At 47.7% G+C, this 26,143-nt stretch overlaps 1 protein-coding gene across 1 annotated transcript in view; it reads right to left on the bottom strand.

The window, feature by feature from the left end:
• VTCN1 (V-set domain containing T cell activation inhibitor 1) overlaps positions 1-24,852 on the bottom strand; it is a 65,191-nt gene extending 40,339 nt beyond the window's left edge. The window contains exon 1 of the mRNA XM_002715400.5: positions 24,701-24,852. Within this exon, the coding sequence (XP_002715446.3) occupies positions 24,701-24,732 (32 nt within the window). The 5' untranslated portion in view covers positions 24,733-24,852. The remainder of the gene's footprint in view (positions 1-24,700) is intronic.
• Between the last annotated feature and the right edge of the window lie 1,291 nt (positions 24,853-26,143).

Genomic DNA, 26,143 nt, shown 5'->3' with positions numbered 1-26,143 from the left:
CGAGAGAAAAGGAGGTGAGAGATATGAAGTGTCTCTGACAGTTAGCAGGTACCATAGGCACTAATATGATAGAGGGAGAACACAGCACCCACCACTAACTGTATCTTCATGCCCATTAGAGACACTGCTAGATGCTGCTCTGAAATTTAAAAGTCAGGTTCGTACTTACTCAAGGATCGAAGGAGCTTCAGCAGTCACCCAAAGGCCCTATCTGCTTCAGGCATAGTGAATAAGTTGGAGAAAAAAGGCACAGAACACGCTTTTCTGTGCAGGAGTCCAAGCTATCAAAACTTCAAGAGACGGACCAAGGAATGCATTTCTTGAGCTACTGTAGAGTGAGCTGAAGCTTAGGCAGCCCTGGGCTGGCAGGGAGGGCCACTCAACATGACCTTCCAGCGTTAGCACTGCAGGGATGGCGTCTGTCCCCCTCACCTTGACAGCCTCACTCACAGAAAGGAGCCAGAGAGAAAGTCAAGGGTCAATGGGCCTACCTAGAAATTGGCAACAAGGAAAATTAAGTGGCAATGTTTTGGCTTACGTGTGCATTACTATTTTCTAGCTTTCTATTCTTCATGCTGTGAATTGCAGGTGGACGAGGTCATTGCTGTGCGCTGCTACCACTGTTTGGAGGCTTAAGGCATTGTTTCTGAGAAATATTTAAGGCTCAAGGAGGAAACAACCTTCTTCGCTCGGCGCCTGTCTTTATAACGTATGTAGCATCTGCAGGGTAGTGTCTGGCATGTCGCAAACGCATTAAAAAATGTTAGTTACTGTCTCTAATACCACAAAGCTAAGGCCCCTGGCAAGATCGGGGGTGATAGAAAGGGTGGAGAGTAGAGTTAGGAGAGGAAGCTCCCACTAGAAACACTAATGGCAGATTCTGTCAGGGACTGAGAATCCTGTCGGGCCTGGATTTTCCCTTGTTCTAGAAACGGATTAGCTTGGCCCCTCACCAGCCCAGAGCTGAGAAAAGGAATCCCTGCCGGTGCCCTTAAAACTGTCCCAGCTAAATTAAGTCTTGACTTAGCTTTAAAAAATCAAGACAACAAACTAATGGTTCTGTATCTCCAGCATTTCTGAGTTTCTTTCTCCTTTTAGGCACAGCTTACTCAAGCCAGGCACAGAAACAGTCTTGCTATTTCAGTCCAACCCCAAGGCCCTGGTGGCCACTGGAGCTGAGAAGCATGGGGAGCCCCAGTGGGGCCGAGGTAGCACAGAATGCGGCTCTGCAAGGTGGGAAGCAGCAGTGACCGGCGTGCGGGTCCCTACCACCCAGGGAAGTTTCTTACTACCTCAGGGAATTCAATCTCCTTCTTCCAGAAGATTCTGTGGCTGCCACCAGAATCCAAATCCAGCTAGGTTGGGGGTTCCCTGGTTAGGGCCAAGGTGGCTTTTCTTGCATGAGACTCTGCCTGGTTGCTGTGAAATGTGGCCTCTGGTGTACGGAAGGCGTCTTTTCCAGACACTGGAAATGTATGTCAATAGTGCGCGTGAGGGTTCCTTCCAGGTGTGAGGGGTCCCCAGGGCACAGTTTGGATTCATAACGATTTGAATTTCTGGGCTATTTCAATGGCTCGCAGGGATGACGAGTAAAGCAATGGGGAACAGAACAATCCTATGAGATCTGAGCTACCAGGCCCACAAAGAGGCATCTTCTCTGTGTAAAGTGGGTACACCCATTTATACAACAGAATAAGACACCTCTAGGGTGCTGGGGCTCCACAGCCTGAACTCCAGCGGAGGCAAGGCCCTGCCTGGTCACAGCTCCCCTCCTGCCCGCATCGTAGTAGAGAAGGAACAAGACCATGCTCAGACTTTTTTCTTCAGTGTTTTCTTTGCAATTTTAAAATGCCATGTTGCATGTTGGGAAGAGGGACTGGGAAAGTGAAATTAACTTCGAAGCAAAAGAGGAAGAACCAGACAGGAGGCAGGACTCAGGGAAAGAGAAAAGCGGATGCGTAGAACAGGGCCCCTTATCTCCTGTCCACCTGGAGGCCAGATGTCCTCTGCATTCACTGCCAGCTGGAAGCCAAGGGCACTGCTGTGACACACCTGGATGTGCTAGGCCCTGTCCCGGACTCCTTAGGGCACAGCCAGCAAGCATGATGGTATTTATTATTAATTTTACATTTGGCTGCTGAGACTTGGGGACCTTGTTCCAAAACCCTCAAACAAGGAGCTTCGTCCTGTCCACTATAACAATTACCTAGCACTACAAAGAACCTAAATTTCAACTGTTCCTCCAGGCACTTGAATAATCGGGGTGCACACCAGGGCACACGGTCATGAGGCGTGAAGTCCCCAGCGACACACCCCATCTTTTCAGCTCACTTGGAAGCCTTGCGTTCTCTTCATTCTCTAGGGCGTGGCCTTCCCTGTAGAGTTTTTTTTTTTTTTTTGGTGTGTTTTTCTGTTTGTTTTTTAAATTTTCTTCCCTAAACTCAGGGATTTATTTATTTATTTATTTTTAAGATTTATTTACTTTTATTTGAGAGACAGAGTTACAGAAAGAGAGAGGGAAAGGGAGAGACAGATAGCTCTTCCATCTGCTGGTTCACTCCCCAAATGGCCACAATGGCTGGAGCTGAGCTGATCCGAAGCCAGGAGCCAAGAACTTCCTCCTGGTCTCCCACAAGAGTGCAGGGGCCCAAGGACTTGGGCTATCTTGCTCTGCTTTTCCAGGCAGATTAGCAGGAAGCCAGATTGGAAGTGGAGCAGCTGGACCCAAACTGGTGCCCATATGGGATGTCAGTGCCATGAGCGACAGCTTTACCTGCTACACCACGGCGCCCACCCTGTAGATAAGTTCTGAGAGAAGCTGGTGGCAGCCTGTCTCAGAAACGGCCTCTGCGCCCTCACTGCCCCTGGTAGACCGCTCCATCGTGGGCCTGGTCACAGCGTGTGGAAATGATCTGCTGGCACCAATGCATCTCCTTTATCCCCTCTGAATTCCTCAGAGACCATGCGCTTTTACTTTCGTGTAGCAGGATGCTAATCTAAAGTTGCAAGTGAGGTTACTCGACGGTGCACACCAGAGTGCGGTGCCTCATCACCGGGCGGAGTTTGAAAAAGGAATCTTGGACAACTGTTCCCACAATTCCTAGCCACGTCGCACAGCTGAAGGATTTGAAAGGGGCTCTGAGCATGAAGAAAAGATTTGTGAAGATATTTCTTTGGGGAAAAGTGTTTTCTTGGGCTATGAGAGCACCCCCTCTCCTTCCCCAGCACACAAATACAAAGCGGAACGTGAGGAGCTTGCTGTGTGCTTCTAGCTGGGTGAGCTTGGGGACACCATGGGTTAGAATCGAAATCATACTTGAGAAGTCCAGTGTGGTCTAGAACAGACTGGAGTGAGGGAGGGATTGGAGGGGAGGGGAGGGGAGAGAGAAGAGGATGGGGAGGGGAGGGAGGAGAAGATGGGGGGGAGAGGATGGGGAGGGGAAGAGAGGAGAGGGAGGAGAGAAAGGGGAAGGGAGGGGAGAGGAGAAGATGGGGAAGGGAGGGGAGGGGAGGTGGGAGAGAATGGGGAGGGGAGGGAGGAGAGAATGATGCTTCATTTGGCAAGTCACTGCTCTTCTCCCAGCTGAGGGCTGTGTGCTTTCTCTGTGGGCCAGAGCTCCTGGCATCACGCTGAGTCCTCCCCCACGGGGACATCTGGAGAGGGCACTTGGATAGCAAAAGTCGTGCCTAAAGTAGACTCCAAGAGCCAGGCCTGGGGTGACATGGGCCAACTACAGAAGCCGCGTTTTCCTAAGAGGCCCCAGAAGTCTCATTATGCACTTTTCTAAAAGGTCAGTAGGAGATAAAAATAAACTTTTCTTTTGATTATAATTATTGGACATGTCCTATTTATTTTCCAAAGTATCCACACATGGCGCCCGACTCATCCTAGGCCTTTGACCGATGCTGAACTGAGCTGGCCTGAATTGGCAGCACTCCTGTACCAAAATATGTCCATGACACAGTTCAACTGAATGGCAGGCCATATTTGTTATTTCAGGGCTTGGTCAGGTTTTGTGTGAACAGTTAAAATTAGCAAATAAATATAAACACACATTTAAAAATTATCTCTTCGTTATTGCAGATGGGTAGAAAAAGTTTTCTAGATCCAGGAAGGCCTCCTGGTGTAACCCATATAAAGTCTAGGTGTCTGGTAGTCCAGTTGTTGACAGTGCCATGGTCAAAGAAATATCAATGTAGCAGAAAAGTTGAAAGGTAGTAAGTGAAGAGCTGGGAAAATATCAGAAGGCATTACACAGACAATGCACAGGAACATTTCATCTTGGAAAAAATCCTCTTTTTTTTTTGGCTTCTCCCCTTCTTATTAACTCTCAAAACTTTTCCCTTCTTGAAATTTCCCTAAAACTCTCTCTGCAATCCACACTCCCATCCATCTCCTCTTACTTGTAGCCTCCCTTGCTGCCTATTTTTTTCTCTCTCGCCAACCGATTTTCTATTTTCTATCCTTGCTTTCACACCCTTTGTGCCTTCCCTGCATGGTTTACTCCACAGGACTTAGAACTGTGAGTTGGAGAATGAAGAGACTTAACAGAAAATGCCAAGATTTTCTGGCAAAGTTGCACAGAGGAAGAAGAGCCTGCCAATTTTTATTTTTCCTTGCTTTTCCATAAAAAGGTAGCCTTGGAAAAGGGCAGCGTGAGGGAGAGCAAGGACTGCTGTTTTACCAGCCCTGAGGACCTGCACCAACTCTCATCATTAGCTTATAATAAAGCGAAACTCCTTATTAGCAAATCTACTAATGGGGTTTTGTTACTGATTAAAGTATTTAGCATAATATTTTACCTCGTTAGTCACTGGGACCTGGGTAAATACCTGTATTATTTGCCTTACTGAGAATAGAGTTGGATGATAAATTAAGAGGAAGGCAGCTAAGAGGAAAGACATCTGCAAGATGGTGGTGTAGGAGGTGCCCCCACTCCTGTTCTCCCATAGCAGCAATAATTTGTCAGCCATCAATGGACAGAAGAGCCTTTATGGGAGATTCAGGATCCAAGTAGGCAGTTGCAAAACCCTGGTGAAGCACAAGCCCAGAGGGTGCTATTTCGAGAAGGCTGATTCACTGACATGGTCCTAGCCACCAGAAATGTGGGATCAGCTACAACTTCATTTGGCTTTGATCCTGTGACCAGTACCATCTGCCAACAGGCCTGGAAGGAGTCATGCCCATACAATAGTACCATAGGTAACAGCCTCACCGAGCATAGTCCCAGCTGTGGATTCTAAAGCAGCCTGTGCCTTGACTCTAGCCCTGCTCAGCCACGGCCCAGGAGCAACCCTGCGGGAGAATCATTTCTCCATGCTTGCAGAGGCTGACTTGATGAGTTGGCTCTAGCACAGCCCTGTCATGACCCAAGGGCCATCCTGCTCACTCAACCCAGGAGAAGGCACACCCATCCACATCCCCAGCAGAGGTCTGCAGACTTCAGTCTCAATTGTAGATCTGAGGCAATCCTGTGACTTGATTCCAGTCCCTCTCGAGTCCTAACTGCCTAATTACCCGGTAGGAGTCATCAGGGACATAGCAGGGGCCATGGTCATCCATACACTTATTAATAGGTCCTGTTTCAGAGTCTGTGGACCCAGCTGAAGCCCTCAGAGTGGATCTTTGACCCAGCATCAGCCCTACCAGTCTAGGAAAACTCTAGTGCACCCAGAGATCACCTTGTCCAAGCCACTGGTAATTCTCAAAACAGCTGCATCTACAGTGCACCCTACTGCAGATCCAGCAGCAGCTACATAAACTGTTTCCAATTCTACCTGACTGCAATCCTGCAGGCAATCACATCAGCCCAGGGACCCAAGAGGAAAAGATCATTACCTGCTTTGTTTAAAGACTAGAAGGGATATTTTTTCTTTCAAATGCATAGACACCAATGCAAAGCTTCATAGATGATGAAAAATCAGGCAAATACCACCAAAGAAAACTAACTAAGCCCCAGCAACCAACCCCAAAGAAATGGATACCTATGACTTGCCTAATGAAGAATTTTAAATAGTCACCTAAAAACAAAACAAAACAAAAAAAAAACCCTCAATAAGATGCAAGGAACAGAGACAACTAAACAAAAAGAAAAGATGTATGAATAAAATGAATTAAATAAAGAAATAGAAATCATAAAAAGGGACCTGGGGCTGGAATGACAGAACTGAAACATTCAATAGAGTTTCAACCCCAAGCTTAATGATGCAGAATAAAGAATAATTTACTGTCAGGTAGAGGGACAAAAAAAAAAAAAAAAAGAATGAAAAAAAGTGAAGAAAACACATGGGGCCCATTGTATACCATCAACTCAACAAGCATTACGGGACACCGAAAAGAGTGAGAGGGAAAGTGGAAGAAAGTTTATCTAAAGAAATAATGACGGAAAAGTTCTCAAATCTTGGTGAGAATATGGATTTTCAGATTCATAAAGCATAAGAGTTCTCAAACAAGATTGACTCAAATAATATTACTCCAGGACATCTTATAATTAAAGATTGAAATATCAAAGACAAAGTGAAAGTAAAGTGACATTTAAAGATGCTTATCACAGACAAAGGAACCTTAACAGTAGCAGCAGATTTCTCAGCAGAAACTTTGCAAGTCAGGAGAGAATGAAATGATATATTCAGTTCTGAAAAAAAAAGTCAACGTAGAATTGGTGCTTGCTACAGCAGTTGAGATGCTCCTTGGGATGCCCATATCCTGTGTGAGGGTGCCTGGGTGTGAGTTCTAGCTCCTCTTCTGATTCCTGCTTCCTGCTAATGGGCAGCAGCAGCTGATGGCTCAAGTAGTTGGATCTCTTCTACCTATGTAGGAGACCCATGTTGAATTTTGAGCTCCTGGCTTTGGCCTGAGTCAGCTCCAGATGTTGCAGGCATCTAGAGGGTAAACCAGCAGAGGGAAGACCTTCACCCACCCACTCTGTGTGTGTGTGTGTCTGCCAGTTTCTTTGCTGTTCAAAGTTTTCTAAAAGAGAAAAAAATGCCAAACAAGAATACTGTACCCAGAGAAACTATCCTTCCTTCAGAATTAAAGAAGATATGAAGACATGCAAGTAAAACAAAACTGAAGGAGTTCATCACTACTAAACCTGCCTTGCAAGAAATGCTAAAGAGAATTCTTCAAGTTAAAATGAACAGATGCTGTATCTCACCAAGTATCTCACCAAGATGATGAGCACATAAGGGAACAAGGAGAAGCACCTGACACATGTTCTCCCGGCCTTTTAGAAAATGGGGAGCTCTTCCTTTGGCCACATACATGCACATCTACAAGGATGTGTCGACATCAAGGGAATGGGTACTGTTCCAAAAGCAATGCCCCATAAATGTCACTGTGTCGAAATAGGAAGAATGTACAATGTTACCTGGCATGCTGTTGGCATTGTTGTAAACAAACAAGTCAAAGGCAACATTCTTGCCAGGAGACTTAATGTGCTTATTGAGCATATTAAGCACTGCAAGAGCCAAGATCTCTTCCTGGAACAAGTGAAAGAAAATGATAAGAAGAAGAAAGCCACAGAGAAGCTACCTGGGTTCAACAGAATCACCAGCCTGCTCCACCCAGAGAAGCCGCTTAGTCAGAACTAATGAAAAGGAGCCTGAGCTGCTGGAACCCATTCTCTGGGAATTTATGATGTAATAAATATAATAAAAAGATCTCTGACTTTAAAAAATGATGCTAAGAATATGAAAGTCTAGAAATCACTGATAAAGTAAATATATAGTCAAATTGGGAATATTCCAATACTGTAATGGGGCTGCATAAATCACTTTTAAATCTGGACTAAAAGTTAAAAGTCAGGAGGATTCAAATACAGTAAACTATAGCTGCACTAATTTGTTAATGGATACATAATATAAAAATATGTAAAGTGTGACATCAATATCACAAAATGTGAGAGAGAACAATGAAATGTAGAATTTTTCTATGCAACTAAGGTTATGTTGTTATCAGCTTAAAATAGAATAATATAACTATAAAATATTTTCTGTAAGCCTCATAATAACCTTAAAAGAAAAAACTGTAGTAGATTCACAAAAGATAAACAGAAATGAATCAAAGTATACTTCCACTACTGTTGCTTTTAAAAAAAATCAAATCACAAAGAAAGATAAGACAGGACAAAAGGATTAAATTTTACAAACCAGTCAGAAAATAATGTGAAAAAATAAATAGTAGGTACTCACCTATTAATAATTTCTTTAGATGTAAATGGGTTGCATTCTCCAATTAAAAGACACAGAGTGGGTCCAGCGCTGTGTCACAGCAGGTAAAGCCACCACCTGCCATGCTGCATCCCATCTGGGTGCCAGTTTGTGTACCAGCTGACCCACTTCCAATCCAGTTCCCGGCTAATGGCTTGGGAAAAGCAATGGAAGACGTTCCAAGTATTTGGACCTTTGGATCTTGCCACGCAAGTGGGAGACCCTGATGAAGCTTCTCGCTCTTGGCTTCAGCCTGACCATTGTAGCTGTTTAGGCAGTGAAACAGTAGGAGGAAGATCTCCTCCTCCCACCCAGCTCTCTCTATAAAAAAAAATATATATATATATGTGTGTATATATATATATATATTTTAAAAGAGGGACTGAATGGATTAAAAGATAAGATCCAACAATATGCTGCCTATAAAGGACTCATTTAACATCTAACAGACAAGCAAAACATTCTTTTCAAGCACACATAAACCATTCTCCAGGATAGACTAAGTATTAGGCCACAAAGAAATCTTAATAAATAGAAGGATATTTTCCAAGCATAACAGTATTAAACTATAAGTAAATAGCAGGAAGAAAATTGAAAAGTTACTAAATATGTGGAATTCAAACAACACACTCCTGAATAACCAATGAGTCAAAAAAGAAATAAAAAGAAAATCAAAAAGTATGTTGGGACAAACAAAAATAGAAACACAACATACTGAAACTTACGGGATGAAGCAAAAACATTCTTAAGAGGGAAGTTTATAGCAATAAATGTCTATATGAGTAAGAAAGAAAGAGCTCAAATAAACAACCTCAAGGAAATAGAAAAACAAATAAGCCACGTCCAAACTTTATGGAAGGAAGGAAATAGAACAGAAATAAATGAAACAGAACCTAGAACGAAAATAGAACAGATCAGCTGAACAGTTATGATTTCTAGAAGACAAACATAACTGGCAGCTGTTAGCTAGACCCACCATGAAAAATAGAGAATGCAAATTCGTACACTATAAACAAAAGAGGAGGCATTATAATGACATGATGGAAATACAGAGGATCAGAAGTGACTCTGGACAATTATACATCAGCACATTGTATAACCTGGATGAAATGGATAAATTACTGGAAACATAGGTCCTGCCAAGACTCAATAGTGCAGAAACAGAAGATTTGAACAATAATTCTCAAGATTAAGACAGTGATAAAAAATCTGCCAACAGACAAAAGCCCAGGAAAAGCACTTGAAGAATTAGTGCTACTTTTCCTCAAGTTTTTCCAGAAAATTGAAGATCAGGGAATGCTCCAAACTCATTTTTTGAGACCAGCATTTTCTTCACACCAAACCAGATAACAACAACAAAATAAAATTATCGACCAATATCCCTGATGAACATAGAGGCAAAAATCCTTAACAAAAACTAGCGAACCAAATTTAAATCAACATAAGGAACACCATACTCCATGACCAAGTGGAATTCATCTCTGGATGCAAGAAGTGTTCAACATATCCAAATCAGTAAACTTGACATACCACATTAACAGAACAAAGGATAAAAATCATATGATTATCTCAACAGATACAGGAGCAGCATTTGACAACATACCACATACTTTCTCATGAAAAAAAAAAAAAAACCTCTCAACAAATTAGGTACAGAAGGTTGAATGAGTGTTGACATAACAGCAGCCATATATAACAAGCTCGTAGCTAACATCATAATCAACAAAGGAAAGCTGTTCCTCTAAGATCAGAAATAAGACAAGGATGCCCATTCTCATCATTTCTATTCACAAAAAGCACTGGAAGTCCCAGCCAGAGCAATTATACGGTAAAAAGGACAATAAGGGGTCAGCACTTTGGCATAGCAGGTAAAGCCACCACCTGCAGTGCCAGCATTCCCTATGGATGCCGGCTTGAGTCACAGCTGCTCCACTCCTGATCCAGCTCTCTGCTATGGCCTGGGAAAGCACAAGTCCTTGGGCCCCTGCACCCACGTGGGAGACCCAGAAGAAGCTTCGGACTTCCAGCTTCAGATTGGCCCAGCTGCAGCCATTGTGGCCAGTTAGGGAGCAAACCAGCTGGTGGAAGACCTCTCTCTCTCTCTCTCTCTCTCTCTCTCTCTCAACTCTGCCTTCCAAATAAATAAATAAATCTTTTTTTAAAAAAAGAAACAATAAGCTTCTTAATCAGAAAGAAAGAAGTTAAATTGTCTTTCTTTGAAGATGACATGACTGAATATACATAAAATCCTAAAAGAATCCACTAAGAAAAACTAGTAGAACTGGTAAGAAACAAATTCAGTAAAGTTGAGTATACCAAATCAACAGACAAAAGTCAATTGTGCATCTATACACTGACAACAAATTCTATGGAAAAGAAATTAAGAAAATCATCTCATTTCCAAGAACATCAAAATGACTAAAATAGTTAGGAATGAGTTGAACCAGGGAGATCAAAGAGCTGTACATTGAAAATATTTATTTTTGTTTAATCCCAATTTAAGAAATTGGGAAAGACAAACAAATGAGAAGATGTCCCATGTTAATGAATTGGAAGAATCAATATTAAAATTGCCATACTACCCAAAGTGATCTACAGATTCAAAGAAATCTTTTTCAAAATTGTGATGGTATTTTCATAGAAATATAAAAAATAATCCTAAAGTTCATCCAGATTCTCAAAGGAGACTCTAAATATCCAAGGCAATATGAAGCAATAAAAACAAAGCTGGGGGCATCACCGGTCCTGACTTCAAACTGTATTGCAAAGCCATTTAAAGAAAAAAACAAAAACCACTGTGGCACTGGCTGAAGACCAGATACATGGATCAATGGAACAGAACAGAGAGCACAAAGAGCAGCCTCTTCATACTCGGTTAACTAATCTTTGACAAGGGCACCAGGAACCCACAATAGAAAAAAAGATACTCTCTTCAACAAATGATGCTGGGATAACTGGACACTGACGTGCAAAAGAATGAAATTGGACCCCTACCGTATATCATACACAAAAATTAATTCCAAATGCATTAAAGACTCCGTGAAAGATCTGAAAGAACACTCCCAAAAGAAAAGACATGGGAAACCTCTTTAATATTGGTCTTGGCAATAATTTTTTGGTACACCACCAACAGCATAGACAACTAAAGCAGAAATGAACAAGTGGGACAACCTCAAACTGAAAAGCTTCTTTAAAGGAAACAACAATATTGGTAGGCAACCCAAGGCTGGGAGAACGTATTTGAAAACCGTATGTTTGATAAAGGGTTAATATACAAAACATATAAGGAGCTTAGACAACTCAACAGGAAAAAAAGAAAATTATCCAATTTTTTAAATGGGCAAAGATCCGGTTATATGTATTTTTAAAGAAGATCTACAAATGACCAATATGAATATATAAAAGTTCTTAGCTTACTAATCATCTGTGGGAAATATAAATCAAGACCGCAATAAGAGATCACCTCAAGACATGAGATGGCAAGTGTTGGTGAGGGTCTGGAGAAAGAGGGACACTGGGACACTGTTAGTGGGAAGGTAAATTGGCCCAGCCATTGTAGAAAACAGTGTGGCATTTCCTCAAATAGTCCCATCCACTCCCAAGAGCGCTGGTATCTTAACACAGTAGAGCATGCCGGGGAATGCACACCACACACAACGTGGCTGTCTTCATTTAAGTGGGCTAGCAAGTTCACAGTTCATGCACTGGTCACAGCTGTCCCTGGGGGTGATCAGAGAAAAGCCTCTGTTCCAGGGGGCCTGGGTGAGCGGCTCTAGGGGCTCGAAGAATTCTTGTATAAACTGAGCATTTCCTTCAGAGTCTGACACCTTTGAGGACTGCCAAGGAGAGCCACCACCTGGGAACTCACTTCTTTACAACTGTATTTGCCTTAAAGGTAGCACATTGTAACACTGTCACGATCTAAGGTCTCATCTGCCCTGCCTGTCTCAGAAAGATAGCATTTACATTGGGACAACGCATTCATTAAGGTAAGTGGGATTTGTTGGGGTCTGTGTCAGTAAAAATATTTATTTGCTAAATATATAAAAGTTGAGGGGCTGGTGCTGTGGTACGGTGGGTTAAGCTGCCATCTGCAATGCTGGCATCCCACACAGGCACCAGTTCAATTCCCAGCTGTTGCATTTCTGATCCAGCTCCCTACTAACGTGCCTGGGAAAGCAGTGGAAGATGGCCCAAGTGTGTGGGCCCCTGCACCCGTGGAAGACCCGGAAGAAGCTCCTGGCTCCTGGCTTAGGCCTGGCCCAGCCCTGGGCGTTGTGGCCATTTGGGAAGTGAACCAGTGGATGGAATGGAAGATTCATTCTCTCTCTCTCTCTCTCTCTCTCTCTCTTCCTCTCTCTCATTCTGATTTTCAAATAAATAAATATTTAAAACTAAAAGCTGAGCATTCCATTGAGCTAGTAATTTATTAGAAAATATCAGCCTAGATATATGAGAAAAAAAGCCAGATTTTTCCCTTATGAAAGTTTGAGAACTATTAAAAAGCTTTCAAGGTTTTGGTCTTCTTCTGTAACTTCAGCACAGAAATCTGGAGGGAGGAGCTCTTTGAGGAAAATAGTCCTTTTAGCTTTTCAAAAGAACTAAGATCCTGACAGCTTTGTAATATCAAAACACAGTTTTCCTCACACTGATGTTCCTCTCTGCAAACAATTCAGAGTTTTGCTTCTCAAGCTTTTAAAGCAAGGCAGTGGAACACGGCAGTTGGAGTTTTGATATGGAGACTCCTGGGAAGCCAGTTTCCTGAGCTCTAAATCAAGTGTAGCTCTCCAATCCTCAGACCCAAGGTGATACGCCTCCTAAAATCCCCGGTGCCATAGCGCCTGGCACCTCAACTGCCCTGGCTACTTCAGTCTTATTATTGAAAATAAAATTTTTCCTAAGCTAGAAAAGGGCACAGGTTTTGTTTTTATTTTATTTACTTATTTATTTATTTTTTGACAGGCAGAGTGGACAGTGAGAGAGAGAGACAGAGAGAAAGGTCTTCCTTTGCCGTTGGTTCACCCTCCAATGGCCGCCGCTGCCGGCGCGCCGCGCTGATCCGATGGCAGGAGCCAGGTGCTTCTCCTGGTCTCCCATGGGGTGCAGGGCCCAAGCACTTGGGCCATCCTCCACTGCCTTCCCGGGCCACAGCAGAGAGCTGGCCTGGAAGAGGGGCAACCGGGACAGAATCCGGCGCCCCGACTGGGACTAGAACCCGGTGTGCCGGCGCCGCAAGGCAGAGGATTAGCCTAGTGAGCCGCGGCGCCGGCCTAGGTTTTGAAGGCAGGTGGATTGCATTTTCATCTCCCGTTACAAATAGGTTCACACAGCTGTGGTGATGGTAGCAGTGAAGTTGCTGATGTTAGGAACCAGTGGCTAGGAAGTGGCCTTGTGGACTGGGTGGAGTCCTGCCTTGAACCAGTGGCCTCCTGACCACAACCTCTGTCTTCGCTCACTTGAAAATCATTCTCAAAGGGGATTTGGTCTCAGCTAGTGGATTTGCACATCTTCTAATCATCCCTCCAATCAGGTTCTCATTCATTGGAAGCCTTAATTTATTCAGCTGGCCCACAGAGAGGCCAAAGCCCACCTGCCTCTGCTGCCGTGTTACGTTTGGCTGGTGCTCATCTCTCCACTTCTGGTCCCTGCACAGACTTCCTCTTCCCATTCCCATCCCACCTCGTACGCCTTTGCCATGCCAGGATGTTCTTCCCCCATCTCCTTGCTCAGCTAATCCCACTCAGACTAGAAGTTACCTCTTCCAGAAAGTTTCTCCACCACCCAAACTTCATGGCCACCACGAAGACTAGATCAGAAGTGTTGCCAGGGCCAGGGGTTTAGCCTGTCAATTAAGACACTGATTATTAATGGCCAGCGCCACAGCTCAGTAGGCTAATCCTCCGCCTGTGGTGCCGGCACTCCGGGTTCTAGTCCCGGTTGCTCCTTTTCCAGGCCAGCTCTCTGCTGTGGCCTGGGAAGGCAGTGGAGGATGGCCCAAGTGCTTGGGGCCCTGCACCCCATGGGAGACCAGGATAAGCACCTGGCTCCTGGCTTTGGATTGGCGCAGCGCGCCGACCATAACAGCCATTTGGGGAAGTGAACCAAAAGAAGGAAGACCTTTTGCTTGTTCACTCTCTCTCTCACTGTCTAACTCTGCCTGTCAAAAAAAAAAAAAAAAAAAAAAAAAAAAGGACACTGATTAAGACACCCACGTATGCACTGTGGCATAGCAGATAAAGCCCCCGCCTGCAGTGCCAGCATCCCACATGGGTGCCGGTTTGAGTCCTGGCTGCTCCACTTCCGATCCTGCTCTCTGCTATGGCCTGGGATAGCAGCAGAAGATGGCCCAAGTGTCTGGGCCCCTGCACCCACATGGGAGACCTAGAAGAAGCTCCTGGCTCCTGGCTTTGGATTAGCCCAGCTCTGGATGTTGAGGCTATTTAGGGGAGTAAACTAACAGATGGAGGATCTCTCTCTCTCTCTCTCTCTTTCTCTCTGTACCTGGACCTTTCAAATAAATAAATAAATTTAAAAAAAAAAAGACACCCACGTACCACATTGGCGTGTTCGAGTTCAAATTCCAGCTTCGTCCCTTGACTCCATCTTCCTGCTAATATGCATGTTGGTGAGTGCTCAAGTGCTTGGGGCCCTGCCACCGTATGAGAGACCCAGATGGAGTTCTTGGCTCCTGGCTTCAGCCTGACAAGTCCCAGATGTTATGGGCATTTGGGAGCATCAACCAGAAGAACAGAGCCCTCGTCTATGTGCTGCTTTGGCTCTCTAGCTGCCTCTCAAATAAGTAAATAATAATAATAAAAAGGAGCCGGCGCCGCAGCTCACTAGGCTAATCCTCCGCCTAGCGGCGCCGGCATACGGGGTTCTAATCCCGGCTGGGCACCGGATTCTGTCCTGGTTGCCCTTCTTCCAGGCCGCTCTCTGCTGTGGCCAGGGAGTGCAGTGGAGGATGGCCCAAGTGCTTGGGCCCTGCACCCCATGGGAGACCAGGAGAAGCACCTGGCTCCTGGCTCCTGCCTTTGGATCAGCGCGGTGCACCGGCCACAGCGTGCCGGCAGCGGTGGCCATTGGAGGATGAACCAACGGCAAAAGGAAGACCTTTCTGTCTGGCTGTGTTCCTCGTAGACACAGACAGGACACAAAGGGACACGGACAGTGGGATATGTGTGATCAGTGTTTTCAGCATTTCTGCCTATTTTAAGGTCCAAGTGATATGGCTCTTGGTACATTTGAAAACCTTTTCCATTCCAGCGGGCCGGGCAGCCTGTCAGTGACAGATGTAGGTGTGCCAGGTGTTGCAGAGGCTTGTGTGCCACCACCATCCTTGGCGTGATCAAATCACTGCACTTTATCACCTGTGATCCTCAGGGCCATTCCGTGTACCGTACCATCTTTACTTAATAAATGAGAAAAAGAAATCTGAGGTTCAAAGAAAATTCTCTGGCTTTGGGATCGCACACAATAAATGTGGAAAAGGATTTCAGGCCAGGGCCCTCGATTACTCTTAATCCCACCCCTTTTACAGCTGCGGTGCCCGCCCCTCCCCTTTCCCATTGCTATCAGAGCACTCAGTCTATTAAGAGTATCTGAGGGGCTGGCACTGTGGTGCAACCGGTAAGGCCATTGCCTGTGGTGCCGGCATCCCATATGGGAGCCATTTGAGTCCCAGCTGCTCCACTTCCGATCCAGCTCTCTGCTGTGGCCTGGGAAAGCAGTGGAAGATGGCCCAAGTCCTTGGGCCTCTGCACCTGTGTGGGAGACCCAGAGAACCTCTTGGCTCCTGGCTTCAGATCGGCGCAGCTCTGGCCATTGCAGCTAGTTGGGGGGGTGAACCAGTGGATGGAAGACCTCCCTCTCTCTCTCTCTCTCTCTCTCTCTCTGCCTCTCCTTCTCTCTCTGTGTAACTCTGACTTTCAAATAAATAAATAATTTAAAAAAAAAGATTATTCAGCTTTACAGAGAGAGGACAAACCAGGTGCGAGGGCCTGAAAGATGCTGTGACCTGTTCAGGGTTTCCTGGTGTTTGCTCTTTCGGTGAGCACGAGGCATTGTGAAAAACCAAAAAGTTCGTTCTGATCTTTCTTTATAATCGCATGCTCATAGCAACAGCCCTGAGTGTCCAAGAATTTCTTTTGTAGGCACAGTCACTCTGAGCAGTGCCTCTCACTCGCAGGGGCAAGGGAAGTGACCCCATTCAACATCACTTGAGGGCCAGCACTGTGATACAATGGGTGAAGCTGCTGCCTGTGTCACTGGCATCCCATATGAGCATCTGTTTGAGTCCTGGCTGCTCCACTTCCCATACAGCTTCCTGCTAATGTGCCTGAGAAAGCAGTGGAAGATGGCCCAAGTGCTTGGGTCCCTCCCACCCATGTGGGAGACCTGGATGGAGTTCATGGCTCTTGGCTTTGCCCTGCACCTCCCTACCCCTGGCCATTGTGGCCATCTGAGGAGTGAACCAGTGGATGGAAGGTCTTTTTCTCTCTCTGTAACTCTGCCTTTCAAATAACTAAAATACACTAAAAAAAAAAAAGCCACTTAAACCTCACACAGCTACGATTAATCACTATAATTAGCTCCGTGCTCTCAGAGGGAAGCAACACACAACCGTCTAACTGCCACCCCCCACGTCCTCAGTGGTGTGTCACAATAATCCCCTCCGGTTCCTAACAGCTGCTGGATGACCGCAGCGATGCCCAAGTTCACTGCAAGTTGGTCGTACTGACGACCACAAAGCAGTATGTGAGTGACAGGCAGCCTTCTCACAGCTCTGTCATGTGAGGAATTCTAGACAGTGGGTCAGCGAGGTGAAAATGAAAAGAAAAATACAGGGCAAGTGCTGAGTTGGTCCAGCCAGGCCCCTGTCTCCTTGTACTGGGGATTTACCTCCGCCCAGCATTTCCGTTCCCTCTTTTGGGCATTTGGCTCTGGGGGCTGCAGAAAAACAAATTCTAATTCTGGCCACATGTGTCTTTGGTGTCCACGATGCTTCTTCATAGATGTACTGGCAACTGGGGCCGAGTCTCCTCCCTGCATCCACATCAACTTCACTCACCGAACAGTAGAAAGCGATTTAGACGAACACCTATAAACCAGGATGATCACAGTACCCTGGAAAGATGAACTGACTCATAATTATGATAATGACAGGGCATTTGAAATGATGCCCATGTTTATTCAGTGTCTGCCATTTGTAGAATATGAAGTGGGCTATTAATGTCACCTGGTGAATTGTCCCTACACCTTTCTGAGAGCAGAAAGGGCATATGTTAGTTACAGGAAGCCAGTGTGGGGCGAGGTTAATCAAGGAAGAATTGCTGTAGAAGGAGAAGGCATGAAAACCAGGATGGCTGTGGATATCGGAGAAGAGTGGACGTTCTTGGGAAGTAAAACCCCAGCCCACCCTGTGCCTCCGGGCACCTGCTCAGCCTGCACTCGAGTCATCTGGAGGGCAGAGCAGGCTCTCTGTGCTGTTCCCAGATCCCACGGTCACGCACCCTTTCCCACTCACGGCTTCTACTCTTTGGTAATTACCCCGGCTTGTTGTTTCTCAAAGGTGTCCTGATGAAGCTCAGTAGGTCTTACCTTAAGGAGGATTACATTTTCCTAACACGGAAATCTTTTCTTTAACTGTGTAGGACCATTCAGAGCCTTTAACTTACTAATTTGCAGAGTCAGTGTCCCCACGAATTTATATTAGATGGAAGCATTTGAAAATACCATTTTCTAGGTGGTGTTGGCAGTTTCATACAGTCGCACCTGACACTACTCAGCTCTCCCAAACTTGCTTGGCTGCAGAATCTCCCGAGGAAAGTGTGGGCGCAGCATCAGTGTCCTCAGAACCCGCTTGGAGAGCCGCTGTCTTTGTACCCTTACACAGAAAGACTGCTATGTGCTTGAGGTGTGCGTGCTGCTTGGGCCCCAGTGGTACCCAGGGCCACCTGGATAATGGGTTGAGCAGAATGGGACACACTCCCAAGACACATGGGGCATCCGGCCGGGTCTGGGGCTGAGTTTCTGGGAGGGGAAAGCCCAGCGCGGCATTTCCCCATCTAATAAAAATTCAGAAATGCTCACTGCTACATAGAAAAACAACTGTTGCAGGATAAAAAGCAAGGCTTTCTACACTCTAAACTTGCTTTAAAACTTAGCTTTTATTAAAAGAAAACACAGTTTCCATGGAAAACTCAGAATGGAAAAAAGCACGCACTGCATTAATAACTAGGAAAAAATTCCTTGTGACTGGGCTTGAAAAGGGACAGAAAAAGAAAATAGTCATTGGCAATGATGGAGCCATGAGGGACTCTTGGTTTCCTCTTTTCAAAATATCCTTAAATGTTAATATTTTTACTATTTCACAGTAAAAAAAAATAAAAAAAATTATGAGTTACTCATTAGGATTTGGGTCCATACCAAAGTTTCCTCTGGGAATAGCCAAGTGCCCCTCTCCCCACCCTTCCAGGTGGGCAAGGAGCCGTGGAGAAGAGACTTCCCCCAGGTCCCCGGACTTCAGAGCTCGATGTCTCTCTGGCCTCCTCACTTTGCTGGAGGCAGCAAAGACCTCGGGAGCAGGTGCACACTGCCCCTTGAGCAGCCATCTCTCTCCTCACATAGATGAAGCCATCTACACAGATCCCAATGCTACAGGCATTCTCAGCACCCAAGCGCCCTTTTCTAAACTTGCATTTAAGGTGGTTTATGTGAAGTGTTGAACCAGATCTGATAGAGACAGTATTTATAACTGATGACTAGCTTTCTCAGCAAGGCCTTGGAAACTGGTTAAATCCCAATGTTTTAGACATCGTATAATGGGAAAGGAAAATTGTAGGAAATAATCCCAACATAAAAGCATGATTGTAGCTACAATGTGGAGCGCACAGACTTTTGTAGGTTACTTTGGGCTCTAGCTCCCGTTTCTAAAGGTGTGTGCATGGGGACACGTGCACCCAGCACTGTTGAGTTTACAGCCTCCAGGGACCCTGCCTCGGTGGAGAGAGTGGTTATCATCAGCCAAGGAATTCCTCTGCCAGGCCCTCAGGCAAGGCCTGATCTGCAAGGAAGGGTCCCCGCACAGCTGCAACACGGAGCACCTGACCAGGAGCCCAGGCAATGTGACAGCCTGCAGCGTGACAGCTCTGGTCGGCCTATGGGACAGCTCTGGCCAGCTAGAGCAGCAGCTATGATTGGCAGATAAGACAGCCCAGCCTGGTCCAACTGACAGCCTGGTCTGCACCACCCAAATCCCTTTTCTGTGCACCACCAAGCCTCCCTTTCCCTGCACCGCCAAATCCCTGTTTCTGTGTAGTGGAAACTGCAAGTCCCATCATGTTGCAAACTTAGAAGCAGCGGGAGCTGGAAATACCCAATATGGCTGCAGGCTATTCTCCCCCCACACCTCACCATGGCCTTTACATCATTATAATAAAATTACCATGGCTGACACTTCCACTCCCATCTGACACCATGACACTTCTGGGATTTCCAAAAATGTGTATGAAAATGGGCAGTACTCAAGGCACATCCCAGATTCCACCTCCTTTAGATATTCAATTAAGCCCCACCCCAGACACCACCCCTGTGTCTCTCCCAGTAGTATAAAAGGACAGCTCTAAACCTTGTTAAGGGTGGCTTATTCTCCCTGGAGCCTACCAACGCTCATCCCTTGAGTGTGTTGCTTTTGCTTTAAATAAATCTCGTTTTGCTGCTCGCCTTTGTCCACCTTGCAGACAAGAACCTGCACCAAGCCTGGTCAGGAGCCAGGCTGGAACAGTTTGGGAAGTGAAGGATGGAGAAGCCCCACCCCCGCCGCCCCATTGCTGACTTCTGGTTTCTCAGTGCAGGACAAGGCAAGGCACTCACCTGAGACTGGGGTGGGGAGAAGGAATGTGGGGTGAAGAGAAGCGGGCTGTGCCATAGCTGTTCTGAGCGCAGAGTGTGAACAAAGTGCAAGAGGCTTTATGGCTGCTCTCTGCGGAATGTTTCAAGGTTTTTATTCTATGCAGTTTTCCCTTCTAAATCTGCAGAGAAAGAAAGAAGGAAAACTTCCCCTCCTGTGGTTACTGCTGTGCTGGGAATGGAGGGATCATTAGGAGTGATGGGGCAGTAAATCTGAGATTCTCGGGCGCACGGTTTGGGACTTTGGACAACTAGAGAATGAGAAACATAACCCGGGCTTCTCACCCGGGAAAACTTTGTTTTTCTCTTCATTTTCATCAAGACCCATCTACTGATCTCCTAAGGAGGAAAGTGGAGGGACAGAGGATCCCAGGAGAGATTTACAGCCCCCTGGCTTCAACCCTCACACTTTCCCTCAACAATCAAGGCGTCCAGTGAGTGCTTTGGCCGTGCACCCAGATCCCCTGCTGGGCTTAGAAAGTCTGGATCCCAGGCCACCCCCAGCGTTTCTCATGGGTCTGGAGAAAAAATCAGCCTGGCTGACAGTTCCCTGGTCCTGCTGGCAAGGAGGGCACACTGGGGACCTCAGGTGGCAGAGCAAGGACTGGAATCCCCAAATATCCTGGACAGGCAGACTAACCCTAGCTGTTCTTTCTGAGTTTGCCAACCCCCCACCCCCACCCCCAGTCACCTTTCCAAGTCAGTTTGTTACCTGGAAACAGTGTTAATTAGTGTAATTAACACATAAAGAACTAGCTGTGTGCAAGACACTGCTCTGGACTCTTTACATGCATTAACCCAGTCTTTCCAATCATCCTAGCAAGGTGCTTCTATTAGCATCCAATTGACTGATGAGGAAATGAAGACACAGAGAGGTTAAGTAACTTGCTTGAGGTCACCAGCTAGGAAGTGGAGAGATGGAATCTGTACACAGATCAGACCAATGACAGAATCCACAGTATTTCCACTTCCTCATATGTCAAAGGGAAGCATGGATGAAACTTTAAACTCTCAGATTTTCCAATCTTTGGTGCTGGGGGTAAAAAATGATCTTTTGGATTGTGGCACAGTTTTTTAACTAAGGTGACTAGGAAAATTAGGATCATTGAAAAAGCCTTTTCTTACTATTTATTTATTTTTAAAGATGGATCTTATTTGAAAAGCAAAGTGACACAAAGAGAGCAGGGAGAGGAAGAGAGAGAGATCTTCCGCCTGCTTGTTCACTCCTCAAATGGCAGTACATGGCTCCATCGGGGTCTCTGCCACGGGTAGCAGAAGCCCAGGAGGCACTTGAGCTATCATCTGCCGCTTTCCTGTGTGTAGCAGCAGGGTGCTGGATCAGAAGCAAGGCAGCCAGGACTCAGGTGCTCTAAGATGGGTTGCTGGTGTTTCTGGCGTCGACGTAACCCATGTGCCGCAACACCAGCCCCGCCCTGCCATTCTTTCGCAGCACGCACGCCGCCTGGGGGAGTGTCACCCATGGTCTGGATTATCCCATGGATAAAGTGAGGCGGTGCACAGACTTGCTGCAGTTTCAAGCTCTGTGAGAGTATGCTTTTCACGGAGCTTCTGTCACTTCTTATTCCTGCACACGTTCGTCTGGAGCAGCTCTGGAGACAACACAGACCAACAGCCCCCAGGTGCCAGCCTGCTCTAGGGACAAGCAGTTCCCTCCTGGCCACCTAAGAATCCTGTTGCTGGGGCATCAGTGGTCAGTGAGGAAGTGAGTTTTTGCCAGTGATGAGTTGCACTCCAGTTTAAATTGCAGGAGGTGGCGCAGAACTGACTAGAAATAAAGTTTTCTAATACAACTAGTATAGAGGGCTGGGTAGTAACTTGCTTATTTCTGCCACTTGTTGACTGGGAGACATTGAGAAGGGCCTCTTGCCTCAACGTTTGCATCTATGAAATGGGGATAATTAGGAGTGTGAGGGAGTCTGGCTATTTAACCATTAACAAGTCCTTTCACAGCTCCAACATCCCTTGGAGGTTGTTGCTCCTGGTGTTAGCAGTGGCTCATCAGGGAGCCCTCCCAGGCTCACCTCACCCACCCTGAAGCTCTTTGCTACCACCTTTTAATGCTCAATGCTTGCAGGGTCTGGCACTTAATGTAGAGTCTACATCCTAGCACATCCTAAGGTGCAGAGAAGGATTGTGGCTCAACGGTGGGGTAGACTTGATTCTATTTTCCAAAACAAGAATGTGGAGAAATTCGGAGGTGGGTGTTTGTAGCACCGTAAGTTCAACCACCTCCTGGGACTTCCATACTGGGGTGCCGAGATCGAGTCCTGGCTACTTGGTGCCTGCGATCCAGCTCCTTACTAATGTGCCTGGGAGGCAGTGGATGATGGCTCAAGTACTTGAGCCCCTGCCACCCATGTGGGAGAACCCGGAAGCAGTTTCGGCCTCCTGGCTTCAGCCTGTGCCAGCGCCGGCTGCTGTGGGCATTTGGGGAGTGAAGCAGCGGATGAAAGCCTGTTGGAGAGTCTTCAAGGGCTGTTCATCGCCAACGATAAATTCTGAGTGCCGAGTGTGTACATAAGGCCCGGCTTGTGCTGCTGTCACCCCCCCAGTCCCACCTCCCAGCACTGGAGCCTCATGCCCTGGTGAGAACACAGAGCACCTTACAGTGTTTCCAGCACACCGTGCTGTGTGCTCAGCTGTATCTCGTTGGGTTCCCTCTCCTCCGTTCAGATCACACCACCTCCTTCAGTCACGCTCAGGAAGCCTTCCTTGAGAAGTGCTCCCTGTGCCTAGTGTCTCCTGACTTACGAACGGCCAATTGGGATTACTTGAGAATCTTCCCCCCCCATCCCCCAGGCTAAACGCTGGTCAGCATCTCCGTCGCCTGTGCCCACTCGGTTCCCTGCACGACCGCCATCCGCATCCCTGGGACACGCTTTCCAGATCCCGCCTCCCACGGACGCTGCTTGTTGGCCTTCTTCCTGGGGGCCCTTGTGCACAAGCGCCCTGCCAGCCTTGTGGCTTGCCACCACTTGCGCAACCGCGGAGCGCGAATAGCTAATGAGGCACGCTGGGGCCGACAAGAGGAGCCTCTGTTGACTCCAGTGGGTCTCTCAAGGGTGGGGGCTACGCAGTTGGAACACCCACCTTCTGCTAATCCTCCGGCAAAACCAGTCGGGCTGGTCGTAATGTATTATTAGAAAGCCCACACGCCCGCCCATCCTTGGGACAACACAGCCACTTGCTGCGTGTTTCACATCCGTGGGACCCGAGCTGACGGATTGTGAGGGGGCGGGAGGGCGGTGGTAGAGGTGGCAGCGAGGGTAAGCACGGCTCCGTGGGGAGAGCCTGGGGCTTCAGTGGCCGAGAGGTTCCAAGCTGCCCTACCCTTACGCACAGTCAGGTGGCCTTGAGCAAGTGGCTTAAATTCTGAGGTGCTGAGGAACCCGCACCAGGCAGCAGTGAGCTTGAATGGAGCGCTTTCAGCTCTTGCTGTAGGGCAGGGAGAGAGGCGCTCAGGAACGCTAGCTTCTCTGCCCCGGGTGCTCTGTGGGGACAGGGTCAGGGCAGAAGGCTGCCACCTGCTGCCGCCCCAGGGTCTGAGGAAGCCGAGGGAGGCGGTGCCGCCCCAGCCCCTGCTGCGGACCCCAGGAGGCCCCGCCGCCCACGGGAGATGTTTTACGTCAAGGAAGAGAATGTTCTCGGCTGCCTCTGGGAAGTAGCGTTCTCTCAGCCTCCTCGCAACTTTTCCCTGTTAACCTGAGGTTTTCTTTCCTCCCTCTTCCCAGGCTCTTCTCCCTTCCGCTGGAGAAGACCCGACCATTTGGAGATTGCTCCTTCCATCAACCCTGGGAGCTCACAAGCACCCGCCCCCCTGAGCGCCGAATCACCTTCCAGAAACCCCTTCATGTTTCCATCTCACTGCCTCCAGCAAGGAACATGCTGTGGGAGGGAAAGAGAGGCCGCGAGGACGGAGCAGAGGGACGCGGAGGCAGAGAGTGCACTGGCCTCTTGCCGGTTTCTGGGGGGGCTAAGTGGCAGCAGTGGCAGCGGCAAGGGTCTCTTCTCCAGGGCGTTCCAGGAGGACTAGGGCCCCATCCTGCCGCAGGGGGCTAGAAGGAAACGCTCAGTGGTGTTGAGAACTCACACCCATAGAGCGGGGACAAAGCACCTCACCTCCTCCACCTCCTGGCTGTATAGAGGGGCCTCCTGTACCCCCAGTCACAAACACCGGTTCCCTTCCATCCCATCAAATGTCCCCAGGCCTCCTGCCCAGTGCCCACACACTGCTCAGAGTTTCGACATCTCAGCAGAACCCCCCAGCCTGGCACACACTCCCCTCAGCCCAGAGATGCCCCAGCAGGTGCCAGTCCTCCAGGGCAGGTCACCAACCAAAACCCTTCTTAGCCCTGACCAGGTGCCCTGAGTGGTTGGGGTGTGGCGCTCTGTCTTGTCTGCTTAGGCTCTTGTCTGGCCCAGCTCCTGCCAGCCCCATGTTAGATCAGATAAGGGCACAGGTGGGGCTCTACCCATCAGACAGCCCGGCCATGCGCAACACTCCAAGAGACCTCAGCCCCGTGCCCTCCACCTGTGAGGAGAGTGGCGAGAACATTACCTCCAGAAGATGATCTGCCCCAGGGAAGCCATGGCGGCTGGGTGCTGGGGTGTGTGGAGCCGCTGCTGCCCTTCTGGGTGCTGTGACTCACAGTCGGCTCCTGGTGCTGACCTTAAATAGCGCACAAAGGCTGGGAGGGGTGCACACAGCTGGGGACAGCTCAGGTATGAGGAAGCAGCCCTGCTGTGCGGAGCTGCCTGCAGGCATGGTGGCCGCCTGCTCCCCACGGGCTGGGAAGCCCAGGGTCAGAGCTGCCCTGCCAAGCCCTGACCTGGCAGGAGGATGCTTCCCAGGCCCTCGCTGCAGGGCTTGTATTGAGCACAGGGCTTTTCCTCCGGACCGGAGAAGGAGCGCTAGGGAGGGAGATTAAATCTCCAAATAAGACAAGGACTGGGACTGCTCAAAGTGCCAGAGCTGCTGTGCCTTGGGGGGCTGGGGGTCCCCACCCTTGCTGGCAGCTGACTCTCAGACAGAGCTGGGTCGCCCCTGCAGGATCTCCTGTGGAGGTGATTCGTGCTGGCGAACCTCAGAAGGGCCCTCACTATGATGACAAGAGTGCTGAGTGACTCAACACCGAGTTCTCCTGGGGTCTCTGGGACTGCCTGACTGGGTGGGCAAATCTGTTCTAGAGAGAGGACCTGCCCTTCTCACCTCACTGGGTTTTTTTTTTTGTTTTGTTTTTATTTGTTTATTTGCTTTTTAAGACTCAAAAAAATACATAGAATTTGCATAACATAAAAGCTCTTGGCTAAAGGTGATTGGGTTAGTAAAATTGATCTCTGATGTTTCAGATACAGCATTCGGGTTTCCAGCCAGACTGGATGTTTTTTCTCAAAAAAATATTTATTTATTTGAAAGACAGAGCGACACACAGAGAGAGACAGGAAAGGGGAGAGAGAGAGAGAGAGAGAGAGAGAGAGATCTTTCATCCATCAGTTCACATTCCAAATCCCCGCAGCATCCGGGGCTGTGCTAAGACAAAACCAGGCGCCTGGAACTCCTTCCCGGTTTCCCACATGAATGGCAGGGGCCCAGGAACTTAAGCCCTCACCTGCTGCCTCCCCGAGTATGCATTAGCTGGAAGCTGGGTTGGAAGTGAGCCGGCACTTCAGCTACAGATGTGGGCATCCCAAGCTGTGGCTTCATCCGCTGTTCCATGACACCTGCCCCATCTGGTGCTACCCAAACACAAAGCTTTCCTTCTTCAGAGTGCTTCCTCCACACGCCTGAGGAGCACCGGATGTGAGCCATTCCGATCTGGTTGTCAGGCTTGCTGGCTACTGCTGCCTGCGTGTTGAAAACAAGGGTGCTCCGGGCCCTCAGCGGAATCATTCCAGGGCTGGTGCCGGGGTTGTTGGAGCAAGTGCGGAGTCCAGGTGGAGGGTGGAGGTGGGGAGAAGACAGGGGCAGAGAGGGCAAGTTCATGGTGGGGAGATGTCCAGA

This window comes from Oryctolagus cuniculus, chromosome 7, assembly GCF_964237555.1.
Source record: "Oryctolagus cuniculus chromosome 7, mOryCun1.1, whole genome shotgun sequence".
NCBI lineage: Eukaryota > Metazoa > Chordata > Mammalia > Lagomorpha > Leporidae > Oryctolagus > Oryctolagus cuniculus.
Note: the sequence above shows the minus strand (reverse complement) of the source record. Positions and strands in the feature narration are given on the sequence as shown.